Raw genomic sequence first — 14,300 nt, 5'->3', positions numbered from 1 at the left:
GTCCCGCAAATACCGCCTACTGGCAAAATTGACTAATGGATACGCGGCAACTGTCGGGCCACTTCCGTTCATCCTCGCTTTGAGCTAACGCTCATCTAGCTTTTTTTTTGTCGATGGCATGGTGCTACTAGCTACGGCAGAAAGAGCGTTCACACGAGAAAATACGAATACTTAAAGTAAATTTGGATATGTAATGGAAAATAGCTGATTAATGCTAATTTCTGAAGTACATGTTAGCCATCCCATCTTCAACAATTCAGCACCCAGCCTCAAATTTTGAGGTTGCCTATTCTGCCCCAAGGTTAGCTAGCTAGCGGGCTAACGATAGCCGATTAACGCTAAACTAGTTGAGCTAACGGTTACTTAGTAGCTAGTAAACAGTTACGACGTTTTGAATTCGCAGAAGTTGTAAGAAACCGACGAGGAATAGCATGGCAGAAGCCGATAAGTTGAACATCGACTCCATTATACAGCGTCTGCTGGAAGGTAAGAGTATTTCGGTCGATATTATTCACCGAGGTAGCCATCTTAGCTAACAGAGGAGGCTAGACAACGGTAGCCAGTTCTGAAACGTTACTGATTTAAGTTCATCTCCAGCTTCTTCTTAACGAAACACAAGGGTTTAAATTGTGTAGGTTATTTGTAGCAATTTAACCGTCGTTGTTCCTACTCCCCCGCAATAAATATATATGTTGTATTCTGCTCGCTAAATATCCACACATTACATTGAGAGTTGGTGTCGATAACCCTCAATTATCATTTGAAAAATAAAATGTGAAGCAGTTTGCATCTGAACTGATGTTAAACTGGAAATTCGAACATCAAAGGTTGTGTTTAATACTGTACATCGATAGGTGGTATTGTTTGAGTTACACTTCGTTGTCCTGTTGTTTATTTTGCTTGTTATTTACACCCAAACGAGTTATATTTAAAGGCGGGCTGAGAGATGCAATTTTGAAAATTCCCCATATCCCAGTAAAAGCACCTTGGGTGCTATCACGAAGTCATGAGTTATTCCAACATTCACTATTTATAGGGCAGCGTCAGGATTTTTCTCTAAATTACTCCCTTTTCTCCTGTTATTTGTTCTGGCTGAGTTTCGCGCTTAGGACAATTCTTATAACTTTGTGACTGTTAACAAAACTTAACATCATATATTTTCCATATCTGACAATGGTTGCAGATGAATACTTATATTTTCTGTTTACTTAGTAAAATTCTTCAATCATCCTTTCGTCCACTTTTCAGTATCTAACTGAAACACTTTTTTAGAGCTGCAATGCTTAGCTGAATTGATTAGTGGATTGAAAATGGATTGGATATTATTATTTTTTTGCTTTTGACACTTTGTAGGAATAGTCCTTACTTACAGCCCTACATATTTTATATATTTATGTTGGCTCTGTTGATGGAGGAAAGTTCATGATTGAATACTGAACAGCATGCAGACTCCAAATTAAAGTGCCAACTGTCCATGGCAGTCTGCCATGTTTTGCACAAAATATGTCAATTTTATTTAGATATAAAATGCAATATCTCCTTCTGTTCTCAAAAATACTTACATTTTCAAAGTATAAATTTGCAAACTTTTTTTGAACAGCATCGTTCTACTGTCTACTGTTTTACTTTACAAATGAGAAAGAATAATAAACCTTTTTGTTTCCAGTGCACAATTTCTCACTCTCGTTCCATTTTTCCCTCACAGTGAAAGGCTCTAGACCTGGCAAAAATGTTCAACTGACAGAGAATGAAATCCGTGGTCTCTGCCTCAAATCCCGGGAGATCTTCCTCAGCCAGCCAATCCTGCTTGAACTTGAGGCGCCCCTCAAGATTTGTGGTGAGGCTTAGTTGTGTTCTTTAGAGTCAAGGGAATTCTCAAATGTGGTCACACAGCATTTACTAACACTCTTAGATGGCTGTTGTAGCCTAGAGTGCTGGGGTATAATGAGAAAGCTTACATTCACATTATGCTGTGTATTCTTACTACCTAATGCTATAGAATTTTCAAATCTTAGTTTAAGATCTTGAGAAAATGTTTAAATTCACAAGACAGTATACAGTGCATGGTTGTGACCTTACCACATAATTACAGAACTGAAGGGATAAACAGATAATATAGGCCTGCCAGTACAGTGCTGTTTTGCACTTATATTCTCCCGGGAGTTGCCCTCCTGTGTCATACTGCTGATGCCAGTTAATGAAGAATTCTAATTTAAAGGAACACCTTGCAAATTTCAGTTACTGACCAATTTTGAACTGCAATGTGAATCACCAGCATGCTCACACTAAATGCAAGCTGGCACATTCAATTAGTTATCGTGTCATCACAAAAAATAAGTCAAGCAACACAAGAGTAACAGTGTTCATTTAAAATAATGAATGGCCAATCATCATATTCAGTGTTGTTAATTTGCAGGGTGCCAACTGTTGTTGTACCTCTATCCAAGTCCCTTACCTTTTGTTGTGCTCATACACACACAGAATGATAATCATAACTTTGACCAACATTGCTGTGTCCACTGTTTAATACTGTTTGTCTCACCAGGTGATGTTCATGGGCAGTACTATGATCTGCTGAGGCTGTTTGAATATGGGGGCTTTCCACCAGAGAGCAACTACCTGTTCCTGGGGGACTATGTAGACAGAGGCAAGCAGTCCCTGGAGACCATCTGCCTGTTGCTGGCTTACAAGATCAAATACCCAGAAAACTTCTTTCTGCTGAGAGGAAACCATGAGTGCGCCTCTATTAACAGAATATATGGCTTCTATGATGAGTGTAAGTTGTGTAACATACACAGATAGACACCTTACCAACCTTCCACTGCTCATTGGTTAGTCTTTAGGCCTCAGTGTAGTTAAGATAATACAGTCAATGAGACTCATCTTGATGATCATTTACTTTTTTTCAATATTAAAACTAAAAAAAAAAGAAGAAAGTAAAGCAAACACAGACAAAGATGGATGTGTTTTTTTAGGATTATTTTTTATCAGATATTCTTTGTAAAATTGATGTTTGTTTTTGAGTAATCCAAAAGTGTATCCAACATTATTTTTTATGACCCTAGATATTTTATGACATTTGATATGTATTGTCTGTAGTAATCCACTTCTTTATACAGATTACACTGGCTGATATACATCAAATTCCCTCAACGTTTTCATTAACCATTTATCCATTCATACTCAGAAAATCAAAAGAAACATTTTTAATAAATTATGAATCTGATTTGGAGTTGTTCTTTTGAAGCTTATGAGGAAGCTGGCTTATTAGCTGTAACAAAATCCAGAGCTACAACACAGATAACCTCTCAATACACCAGGCTTTGGGCTAAGGAGCATGATCAGGCAGAATGGGTCGTGGTTAGTCACATGCCTTTCTCTGCTGTTCACAGCCAGGATTATGTAAAACGTTGTTTCTAATGTGATGCAATGGGTGCAGCAGCTGTTAAGATTTTATAGGCCCCAAGATTAGATTGTGACCAAGTAATTGTGGTTTCTTCCCACAGGTAAAAGGCGATACAACATAAAGCTGTGGAAGACCTTCACCGACTGCTTCAACTGTTTGCCTGTTGCAGCCATTGTTGATGAGAAGATCTTCTGTTGCCATGGAGGTATTCTCATCAAACAATTCATTTGGCTTGTATCCAGAGCGCACACACACAAACTCGCCTCTTCACTGTTGTTACTATCAACATAATGGCCAAAGGCCTGCAGGACTGTGGGATCTTAATTTGTTCGAGTCTATTTATATTTCCTTTCCCTGTATGAGCAGACTTGGCTTTAGAGCCAGGCTGTTATTTCTAATCACATGCACTGATAACAGGTAGAAAATAATAAAACATTTTATTATAGCTTTTATAGTAGATTGGACCTATGACTGTAACATTGCCAGATTAAGTGTGTACCAAGTTACCATAGTGCTTCTGTCCAATACATTTAGTGGTTTCTAATCATGTAGGCTTTAACACAGTTCATGTCTCACAAATTAATATATTATATGTGAGCTGGTAATGGTCTTAAACAGCAAGATTTCAAAGTTTGTTCAGCTCAGAAAGAAGCAAAACTACAAGGAGTGATTTTGATTGTAAAAAAGATGCAGATTAAAGACAAAAAACAAGCACATTCGATTAATTAGAAAGAAAAATTTAAGTAACATGTTATTTTTGTCATCATTTTGCAACTAGTTTTGCAACACTTGCAATACAGAAAATAGCATAATGAAATGGACCTAAGAGTTCAGACAAAGTGACACCAACAGTCGGTCACAGCTATCTGTCTGAGACGCACTACACAAAATATGTAAACATGCACTCATAATCATGAGGGTAGACACCACCTCCCTCTTCGAACATAAAGTTACATAAGAGAAAGCACACAGAAAGGATATTGTATGTGTGCTTGAGTTATTTGTTCAGCACACTGCATTTAAAGCTTCAGTCCAACCTTTTTTTTTTTTAATCACAGCAATGTTAAGTATATACTTGAACTTAAGAAGTTTCTTTTATAGATTAAATTATCTGTATTTTTGTGTCTCATCTGATCATAATGTACATATAGGCCTGCTCCTCTATCTAGGGCAGTACATAAAGTAAACAATTTTGTTACCTGTTTGTTTACTTTTAAAAGATCAAAAATATTTCTTTTTATCATGGTATTGGTTTCAATCATATTGTTCAGCCTTATTAAGGCCTAATGAGAAGTTTGTCTTGGGGTTTGGTGACATTTGTCTCAACCAAGTAAATTCTTCCATTACTAGTAATGTTGTTGCATGTCAGATTAACCCAGGCTCCCTTCTAATTGCCCATATTTAGATTTTCTCCTATAAATCCTAAAATAAAAGCGAAGAGTCGACCTGCTTTCTAATGTGTAACTCTCTTCTCCAGGCCTATCCCCAGACCTCCAGTCTATGGAGCAGGTGCGAAGGGTCATGCGCCCCACTGATGTGCCTGACCAGGGCCTCCTCTGCGACCTGTTGTGGGCTGACCCGGACAAGGATGTGCTTGGCTGGGGTGAAAACGACCGTGGCGTCTCCTTCACTTTTGGTGCCGACGTGGTCACAAAGTTCCTCCACAAACACGACATGGACCTCATTTGTCGGGCCCATCAGGTCAGTATAAGACCTTGCTTCTGAAGTTAATGTTTTTTGAATGGGATTACAAAGTGGTAAAGATGAATAAAACAAGCAAATAAACTAAAAGGTAAACCACCCCTCTTTGGTACATCTTGTTGGCAAAGTTTGATGTGGAACTCAGGGTTAACTTAGACCAATGTTATGGGGGGATAGGAAGTGTAGTTTTTGTACCTAGTTACATTAACAAGTAGCCAATGGTTACTAGATCTATTAAACATGGTTTCAGTTTTCCTAGTTTTTTTCTGTTGTGTATCTTTACCTCCTCTATCCACAAGTGCAAAACTTCTTGAAGGTAAAAGAAGGGTACAACTTAAATCAACAAACCCTTGTCCAGATGTTAGTGAATATTTGAAGGTGGATCTGCTGAAGTACTTGGATAGCATCTATAGTGCAGTGGGACCAGCTGAAAACCTGTTAACCATTTCAGCGCAGTTGGATTCAGCTCAGTTTTACTGATAACAGGTAGGCAGTGTGAGCAATAGAAATGTATTTGTCATGTATTTTGTCGTTTCATAAGTCCACGGTAAATTATTTACAAATGTATGGTTCTGTTTTTTACCCTGATTTATTGTATCCAGGAAAGAAATGATGAAAACTGGCCAAATTCAACTTGCAACAACATATCATGTATGTGTTTTCAGGTGGTTGAGGACGGATATGAATTCTTTGCTAAAAGACAGCTGGTGACGCTGTTCTCAGCCCCAAACTACTGCGGTGAGTTTGACAACGCCGGAGCCATGATGAGTGTAGATGAGACCCTCATGTGCTCATTCCAGGTAAGCAAGAGCCCTCCAAGCCAACATTTTCAACCTGGCCCACCAAGCCAACATTTTCAAAAATGAAAGATTATGATTTGTCATGCTAAGTTTTGTCAACTTTGTTTCACTTTCACAGATTCTCAAACCTGCAGACAAGAAGCTGTTCTATGGCGGTGGAGGGGGCATGGGCTCTGGTCGCCCAGTCACCCCCCCAAGGAAAGCTAAGAAATGACACCAGTAGTTTGCCCTCGACCTCCGACCCATCCCTCCTGCCCTCTCTACCTCTCTTCTCCTTTCTTTCACCAAACAGCCAGAAATCAAACCTATACCCAGGGCTTTTTTCCTTTTTTATCTGTACTTCTTAAAACATTTAATGTTACGAATTGTCTGAGTGAGTGCGTGCGTGCGCAGATGACAAACGCGTCTCGTCTGCCGGTGAGCATTAAAATCATGTGTGCACGTGTACATTTTGTGTGAGAGTATTAGAGATTTATACTTTCCCCTCTCTTACCACTCTTCCCGTGGAAAGGTTGAAACCACAGTGTCTGTCTGTACAGTAATTTTGACTGAAAAAGCAGGGTTTGGGAGACAGTGGGAGAATTGCTGACATGATGAATTTGGCAGCAAACCCTGCCTGCAGGTTGTGTGTGTGTACTTGTGGAGGGGGGGAGTATTTTGTTTTCCCTGTCCTCTGTACTGTAAAATCTCAAACACAGGTATGTGCATGTGAGCGTGTGCGTGCATGCAGTGTCTTGCCCCTATCTGCGTGTGATGTCTCAGTATCCTTAAACAGGAAGGAGTATGTCACCTTGTCTCACAAGAGCAAGCACATGCTTACTCACACACACACACACATGCATATGACTCTTCAGATTCATATGAGCCAGAGCTGTAAAAACCCCATACAGTTTAGGTTTGTACAGATTTGATTACTTGAAAGAGATTTTTTGTGAATTCGTTTTGTAGTCTTTCATCAAGTTGACCAATAAAGCGAGAATCTGAGCTACACTGTCTACTTCTCATTTTTTTATTATTATCCGGTATCAGATATAAAAGATAAATGTGTTGTAATTAAGCATTTGCAAATAACTTGACAGCACAAGTTGTATGGAGACCCTGACTATTGATATTTAATCTAAAATAGATAAATTAGATTGTGAAATTAGTCATAAATGCACATATTTGAGTTTTGACAATTTGTAAGATTGAATTGTTAAATGTTTTTTAATCCTCCCTCTTCTCACAATGACAGTTTATTGCAGTCTCATTTTGTTTCTTCTTTTTAATGTTGTTTTTTGGCCATTTCTTGACTTTATTATGACAGGGACAGTGAGAGACAGACAGGAAAGTCAGGGGATGACATGCAGCAAAGGGCAAGAGTTACATTCAAACCCAGGCTGTTGCGGCAAGGACTGAGTCCAAATGGTCTGCACTCTACCAGGTGAGCCACTGGGGCGCCCCATTCTGATTTTATTTCATGACCGTTAATACACAATTTCATATTGGGTATTTTGTCCACATCTGTTCATATAATTATTAGCTTCATAATGACTTATTTAATAGTGGCCGCTTTTTTGATAGTGACAATACACATTGATTGTCACTGTAAATGTGGCAGTGCTATCCAAAAGGCCCATTTTGATCTGTTGTCCCGTGGCCAGTTAACTAAACTAGATTAATGAACTAGTCAGGATTTTTGATGATTTAGTGATCAAATGTTATTGTGCGAAATTATTTGATCATAAGTTTTCAGTATTTTTCAAAGCAACAAATTAACAATTTCTTATTTTATCAAGACTCGAACAACAAATTAGTCAAGAAATTTACCAAACGGGTAGTTTAACCTGAATACTCAGATAGGAGAGATAGACAGGTTTGATATTCACCTTCCAAGCAATATGCTTTTGAGAACAATGTAAATTGACATTCAGTTTCAGTAATTGCTGCTGTCAGTCATTATAATGTCCAGCTGTTGTCCACAGGGAGGCAGTGTTGCGCTCCTTTGACACCATGAGTCAGAAGATTCTCATTACGACGAGGCAAAGACACATAGGAGAGCTGTTGTTTAGGACATGATCATTGCTTTACATTTCCCCAAGGCAACATTAACATTTCAAGTATTTGCATAAAATGTAAGAATACTGGTCTGCTATTGCTGTAGTTGCAATATTTTGTATCAAATCCCATTTCCATTACTAAGTTGTCATCAATGTAAATAATATTTTTTTAATAAGAGTAATGTTCACCTCCTTTTGCTCCACAGGGCCTGTGTTTAAAACTGTATCTCTCTTTTATGTTCTTCAATCTATATTTACCAAAAAAGGATCAAATTTCTTTCTTAGGCATTTCTCAGGCTCTTTTTGCATTCATTCATCTTCCTGTCATCAACACCCTTTTTCAAGACGCACTGTCCATCAATGTGCCTTCCTTTTACAGGACCAATGAGGTGAGAGGTGAAGGGTATAGCTGAGTGGGTTGAGTGTGGACTTAAAAAAAGCCTTTTAAAATGAAAATTGATTTTCTGTAATTCTCTGTATTGTAGGTTGATATGAATAACAGTAATAACAATAACAATAATAGTTTCAGACAGCATGATTTCCAGATAAATATTTGTCAAGAATTAAGAAAAAAGGAAATTCATTACAAAATTGTTAACCCATTTATTTCATAACATCCTGATGCTGAAACCATTGTTACCTTTTTCAAACCTCAAAACATACTGTGGTTATGATAAAAAGATGTTTATGAGGCTTAAATATGTATGGGCCACATTCATTGCAAAACTGCTTTGATATCTGGCCAGTGGGTGGGGGTGGGGTCCAGCGTCATTCTACTTCAGGAGTACAATCCTCTGTACATTTATAGCAGGTCGATGGAGACTTAAGGTCACCCGTGGTCGTCAGGATTTGTCAGTGGCTATGTGGTCTCAAATTCTTACTGTGGCACTTCTACAGGATTATGTTTCTCAATCTTGTGTTGGTCAGTGAGTCTTGAGGACTCAGACGTGACTGTGTTCCTCGTGTGAATAGACTTGCTGTATTCCAAATTTTTAGAAGAGGGTAAAAAAATGTTTAAAATTTGGACATAGATTACTGGAATCTGTCCAATTTTGTGACTGCCACATTCACTTCAGTCACAGTAATCAACCCAAAAATAGTGTCTCGGTTAGATAAGCTTACTCAAAATAGACAAGACATTGAAGATGTAGTATATTTCCAAGAGCTCATCTTTCAGATGATACCAAATACTGTACATACTAGTTCATACAGCTATGCTGGCCTGAAACACTAAACTGTTGAATTTATGACTGGCTATTATGAAGCTCCAGACTGATTTTGTTCATGTGCAGACATCCAAAAAAAAACTTACAACAGTAGTTTTATGAAACATCATTGCCTTAATAGGTGGAACTGTGCCAGTAGCATACGGTTGATGGTGTGGTTTTGTATTGAATGCTTGATGATTCATCATTAACACTAGAATACACAACTTAATTTGGTTGCTGTGCATTTAATTTGTTAATCACAAGAAAAAAGTGAACCCAGATGAAAGAATTTTTACTAAGCAAGCAAGAACCCGAGGTAAAAGGAGCATCTGTATAAGTATCTACATACTTAAGTATCTGTTGAAAAAACTGCTGCAGAAGTGAGTATCTTCGCTTGTGAGAAAAAAAACACATTAAGGTAAATAATCTAACATACACTAGTGTTTGGTTTGAGAATTGGTGAAATATATACCAACACAAAAATCCCACTCCTTGTCTCATTAGTATGATCACAAAATTCCCATGTAGAGGCTATATCAATATCATTAAAAAATTGAATAAATAATAAACGCATAAATGTAGCACGATAAACGTAACTAACTAAAAGTACAGCTTTTTCACCAAAAATGTGTTTGACTAAGAGCAAAAAGTATCTTCAACATGCACAATTTACTCAAACTGTTACTTGAGTACATGTAACACAGTAAATGTAACTCATCGCTACCAACCTCTGTTCATACTAAAGTAGAAATAACTTCTCTGCAATCTTAATATAGAAATGCCTCTTGCTGCAGCTAAGTAAAATCGGACTTTATCTGATCCAGTAAAGCGAGCGGGATGCTGCGCTTCACTCCGCAGATGCTGAGTTTCCCAATAAGAAGTCTTTGCCTGTATTGACAGCGCTGGCCTTTAAAAATGCAGACCCAGCTAAGTAAATGACACTCCATCAATAAAATGAAAGCTACTTTTGATCAACAGGCTCACTTTCCTGTCAGCTCCCCTGTGGCTTATATAGTACAGCCCTAAGTGTGAGGAATGGTGTGAACAACCCGGAACTCTTCGGCCCAATGTACCACACCGATATTGATGACACTGTGGAGTCAAATGTGTCCTCCAGCATCCTATCTTATTTTCTGCCCATAGTTGAAAGTTAAACTTGCGAGCCTGAACTAAAGGTCCAGCATTCTGAAATAAAAACGCTGCAAAGCTGTCGTGGTGCCATGCCCAGCAGCCCAGTGTCACCTGCTCTATTTATATCTCGCGAGGAATTCTGGATTCAGAGACTCAGCTGCCACTTCTATTATTACTATTAGCTAATGCTGTAACAAGTACCCCGCTAACACTGACGCTGTAGCTCCTCCATCCATTGCCTTATTGCCCAGTACTAATTATGTCCTTACAACACGTGTCCTATGTTATTAGATTTTATGTTGGTGCTCCGTGAATGTTTTGGCATGTGGATAAAACTTAAGAATTGTAGGAAACCTGCAGTTTATGGATGCAAGTTAGACTAAGATGATGCTATTGCAGTTTTAACTTGTTGCTTAGAGCCAGTCTGAGAGTTTTATTTTAAAAAAGAGTTTTAAGTAATATTATAATTTGTTACTTAGACATAAGAATTACACTCCCAGATGAGCATATTAGTTGTCTTTCATAATACTAGAGAAATTTAAGTGTGTTCATGACTAACAACTGTAAATGAGGGTTCTTTCATTTTACCATCCACCCTGAAATTTATGATTTTCATCAGCTGGGCAGCATATAACAGTATGCAACCGACAAAATATGCTGTTAATGACAATAACCTTCTTTAGGAAATATGTCAGTTTTTCCTGGCTCCATGTCTTTAAGTGACAAATGTCGCCTTGTCCCTCTCACTTTGCTTGTACTGTGCAAGTCAGCAGAGACAGACTTAGTTGCATAAGATAGCTGTGTGCGTACAGCTGCACTACCACAGTACTTAACACTTGTACAGAACTGGGAACATGTATAGAGTTCACGAGCAGAGGAGGGAGGGCTCGATGGGTTAAGGCGGCACATGGTGATCCCTCAGCCTGGCACGAAGGCGTGGCATGTTAGCGACATGGTGGGAGTTGGAGGTGATGGGTGTCCCAGCTTGCAGGGGTTTACGCTGTAGTAGTCCCTGCACACACGGGCTCCTGACACTTCAGGGATAGACAGAGGCGGAAGATGGAGGGGAGTGAGGGAGAAACCTTATCCTTCTGGGATATTGAGTTAAATGTCACTGCTCTGCCCTGAGGGAGACACTGACAGGCCGACCCCTATCACAGCCCCCCCAAATCTCAGAGGTCAGAACGGCTGTACAACAGCTGAAGCCTGGAGAGTGGCTGGGTGAAACAGAGATGGGGACACTGGCAGAACAAAATGAGTATAAAATGTTTTATCATGTCCAGGAACAAAAAAAAAAAAACTACTGTCAAATGTTATTCCTTTTTACAGGTAGGCAAATTGGACAAATCATTTTAATATAGTTACACATTTGGCTGGTGAGTAGATATTTTGCCATCTGTAGTGTGGATTGTAGATTCACATGAGTTCATCACACTAATCACTCTCATTATATTTTAAATGACAGTTGAATGAAAAATTAAAATGATACATACACTAAATACAGTTCAATATTTACTCAAAGCCTAATAAAATGTGCTACATAAATACGTTTACAACATAAATGTTTATATGATTATATACACACTCTTTGTAGCACACTCTTTTCAAAAGATCTGGGATGATTCCATGGTCTGTTTTCGTACGATGCCACCACTTAAAATATGCATCAAAGCATTAAGAGCTTTCTGTGCTTGTTGGTTGCCACGCTTTTCTCCATCATGGATAATTTACTGTACTTTTTGGGGAAGGAATTGCCCCTCACCAGCAGGCCAGAGGGCTGAGTCAGTTGGTCACCAGCAGCTGACTGGAAACTTGAAAGCTGCCACAAAAACAATTTCACATTTTAAAGATTCCCTGTGAAGGAGCAGCAGAAGCATGTTTGTGTTACTAACAGGCCAATACTGTATATGTCCTCATAGTATATTTACAGTAAGATACTCCACATGTACTGCAAATATCTGAGGTTTCGATCCATGGAATACATCTAAACATTTATGCTATATATGTTTATGTAATAAATCCAAAATTATTGTGTAGAAATGTATCTCATTTGTTTGGGAAGACACTCACAAACACAACAAAAGAGAAAAGAATACTGATGAGTCATAAGGATCTTGTAAGATAACACAATATGCAATTAAAGAAAATTACATAGTTTATCTCACACACGCACACACACACACACACACACATATATATATATATATATATATATATATATATATATGTGTGTGTCTGTTGCCTCTGAAGTATATATATATATATATATATATATATATATATGTGTGTGTGTGTGTGTGTTCATGTACATGTGTGTGCACGTGCATCTGTGTTTAAACTTTTCTTTCACTTTTTCACTATTTCCAGACAAACTACTGACACACTCACTGACAGTCAATGAGGGACCTTCTGATCAGAGAGACTGTCCTTCAGCTGGACAACCTGAGTTACGACCTCTATTACTGGAAGCATCCACTCTGCTGGAGAGTCCTTGAGCAAGTCAGTGAATCTATTTCAAGACTGCCACTGTTTACATTCATTAATATTGTATAAAACAAATCAGTAAAAGCAGCATTCTTTTACAAAGATTGAAGAAAACAAACAGATCTGTGAGCATAAGAGAAAAATCTCACTGAAACTCTGAAGGAAATAAATGACATACCAAGTTGTAAATAAATCATCCATTGGAGTGATGATACGGTTAGAATTAAAAGCACATTTCACCATTCATTCTTAAGTTAACCGGCTAGAAGGGAATCCTACACCTCACATTATGGTCGTTCGCACCATGATGTGAGTTGTTGAAGTCATGTTACTTGGCTGCCAGGTAGTTGTGAAGATCATCATTCAACTGAAGTTTAAGTTGTTGTTTAAGTCTAAATAAATAACAGTTACAAAGCTGGATCATAGAGGAATAAAATTAACAGTGTTTGTCAACTATAAAAGATAGAAGCTGACATAGTTGATTAAAACTGATGTGATAAAGATAAAGAGTGTAAATGATAGTGTTGTAGAACGTATCAAAGATTTGAAGGGCTGCATTGTTACTATGCTACTCAGACGCAGTAACTGTGCCATGGGTGATACTCTGTCACAGCTCCCTGTTGTGGGAAAAGCAAAAGCAGGACATTGCAAAACTTTACATTATTCACTGTAAAGTCACCTTTCAATTGGTTCAAATTTCACAAACATGAATAACGTATGTTGTTAGTTTATGCCATACATCAAACTGCAATTTTTTTATTCTGTAAGAAACTATTATTTTCATGTAAATTAATCCATTAATAATTTTTCCAGTTATTTTTTTTATTTTTTTTATCATTTAGGCTATAAAATGATTAAAATAGTAATAAATGTAAATTTTACCTGACTCCAAAGTGATTTCTAGTTTGTTTGGTGAACAGTCAAAAAACCTGACACTATGCAATATGTTTGACTTTTATTTATTTTATTTATTTTTTGATAATCAATATTTTTTTTTATTTCTGTAGACCAAATAATTCTACAGTTACTGAAAGTTATGGCAAGTGTGAATAATGTGTCAAAGTAATGTACACAGTTTACAGTTTACTCTCATTAAACTGTGAACCTCACATAACTTTTACTGAATGTAAAGAGACAGGTGGCTTTCTAAGGACAAGAGCAGCTGTTTTTTCTGTTTCCATTTGACCTGATTTGTTTGAATTCGCTGGCTATCTAGTCTATGATGGCCACATTTTAAGTGACAGTGGCATTCAAGTGAAATATGACGCAGTAAAATCAAACACCAACATACAGTATAACACTAATGATGATCCAGATGACTGACACTGAAAGCAGTTACATTTTTTTAATAGGAGCATTTTGACCAAAAATAACCTTTGAAGAATGCAACTTGTGCAACTTTAGAGTAAAGCCTGTTTCACACAGAAAAAAAAAATCTTTTGTGGGCTGGCACTGTGCCACTGCACAACAACTAACCCAGTAATAAATAGATTGCAGCAAAATGTGTCCTATAGCTGTCAAAAGTGGCGAG

At 37.8% G+C, this 14,300-nt stretch overlaps 1 protein-coding gene across 1 annotated transcript; it reads left to right on the top strand.

The window, feature by feature from the left end:
- Nucleotides 1-110: 110 nt before the first annotated feature.
- On the top strand, nucleotides 111-6,895 carry LOC130162310 (serine/threonine-protein phosphatase alpha-2 isoform-like). Its single transcript, XM_056365998.1, has 7 exons — nucleotides 111-486; nucleotides 1,706-1,837; nucleotides 2,546-2,776; nucleotides 3,507-3,611; nucleotides 4,884-5,107; nucleotides 5,773-5,907; nucleotides 6,026-6,895. The coding sequence occupies exons 1-7, from the start codon at nucleotides 432-434 to the stop codon at nucleotides 6,119-6,121; spliced, it is 978 nt and encodes a 325-aa protein (XP_056221973.1). The 5' UTR covers nucleotides 111-431; the 3' UTR covers nucleotides 6,122-6,895.
- Nucleotides 6,896-14,300: the final 7,405 nt, after the last annotated feature.

This window comes from Seriola aureovittata, chromosome 21 (assembly GCF_021018895.1).
Source record: "Seriola aureovittata isolate HTS-2021-v1 ecotype China chromosome 21, ASM2101889v1, whole genome shotgun sequence".
Classification (NCBI taxonomy): domain Eukaryota; kingdom Metazoa; phylum Chordata; class Actinopteri; order Carangiformes; family Carangidae; genus Seriola; species Seriola aureovittata.
This window is presented reverse-complemented; position numbering and strand designations above follow the sequence as displayed.

Bases quoted from the DNA above. Each gene is read 5' to 3' on its own strand.
- LOC130162310 (XM_056365998.1), top strand. From the start codon at position 432: ATGGCAGAAGCCGATAAGTTGAACATCGACTCCATTATACAGCGTCTG. The intron at 5,108-5,772 runs GTCAGTATAAGA...ATGTGTTTTCAG, and splicing joins TCATTTGTCGGGCCCATCAG to GTGGTTGAGGACGGATATGA. The intron at 5,908-6,025 runs GTAAGCAAGAGC...TCACTTTCACAG, and splicing joins CCCTCATGTGCTCATTCCAG to ATTCTCAAACCTGCAGACAA.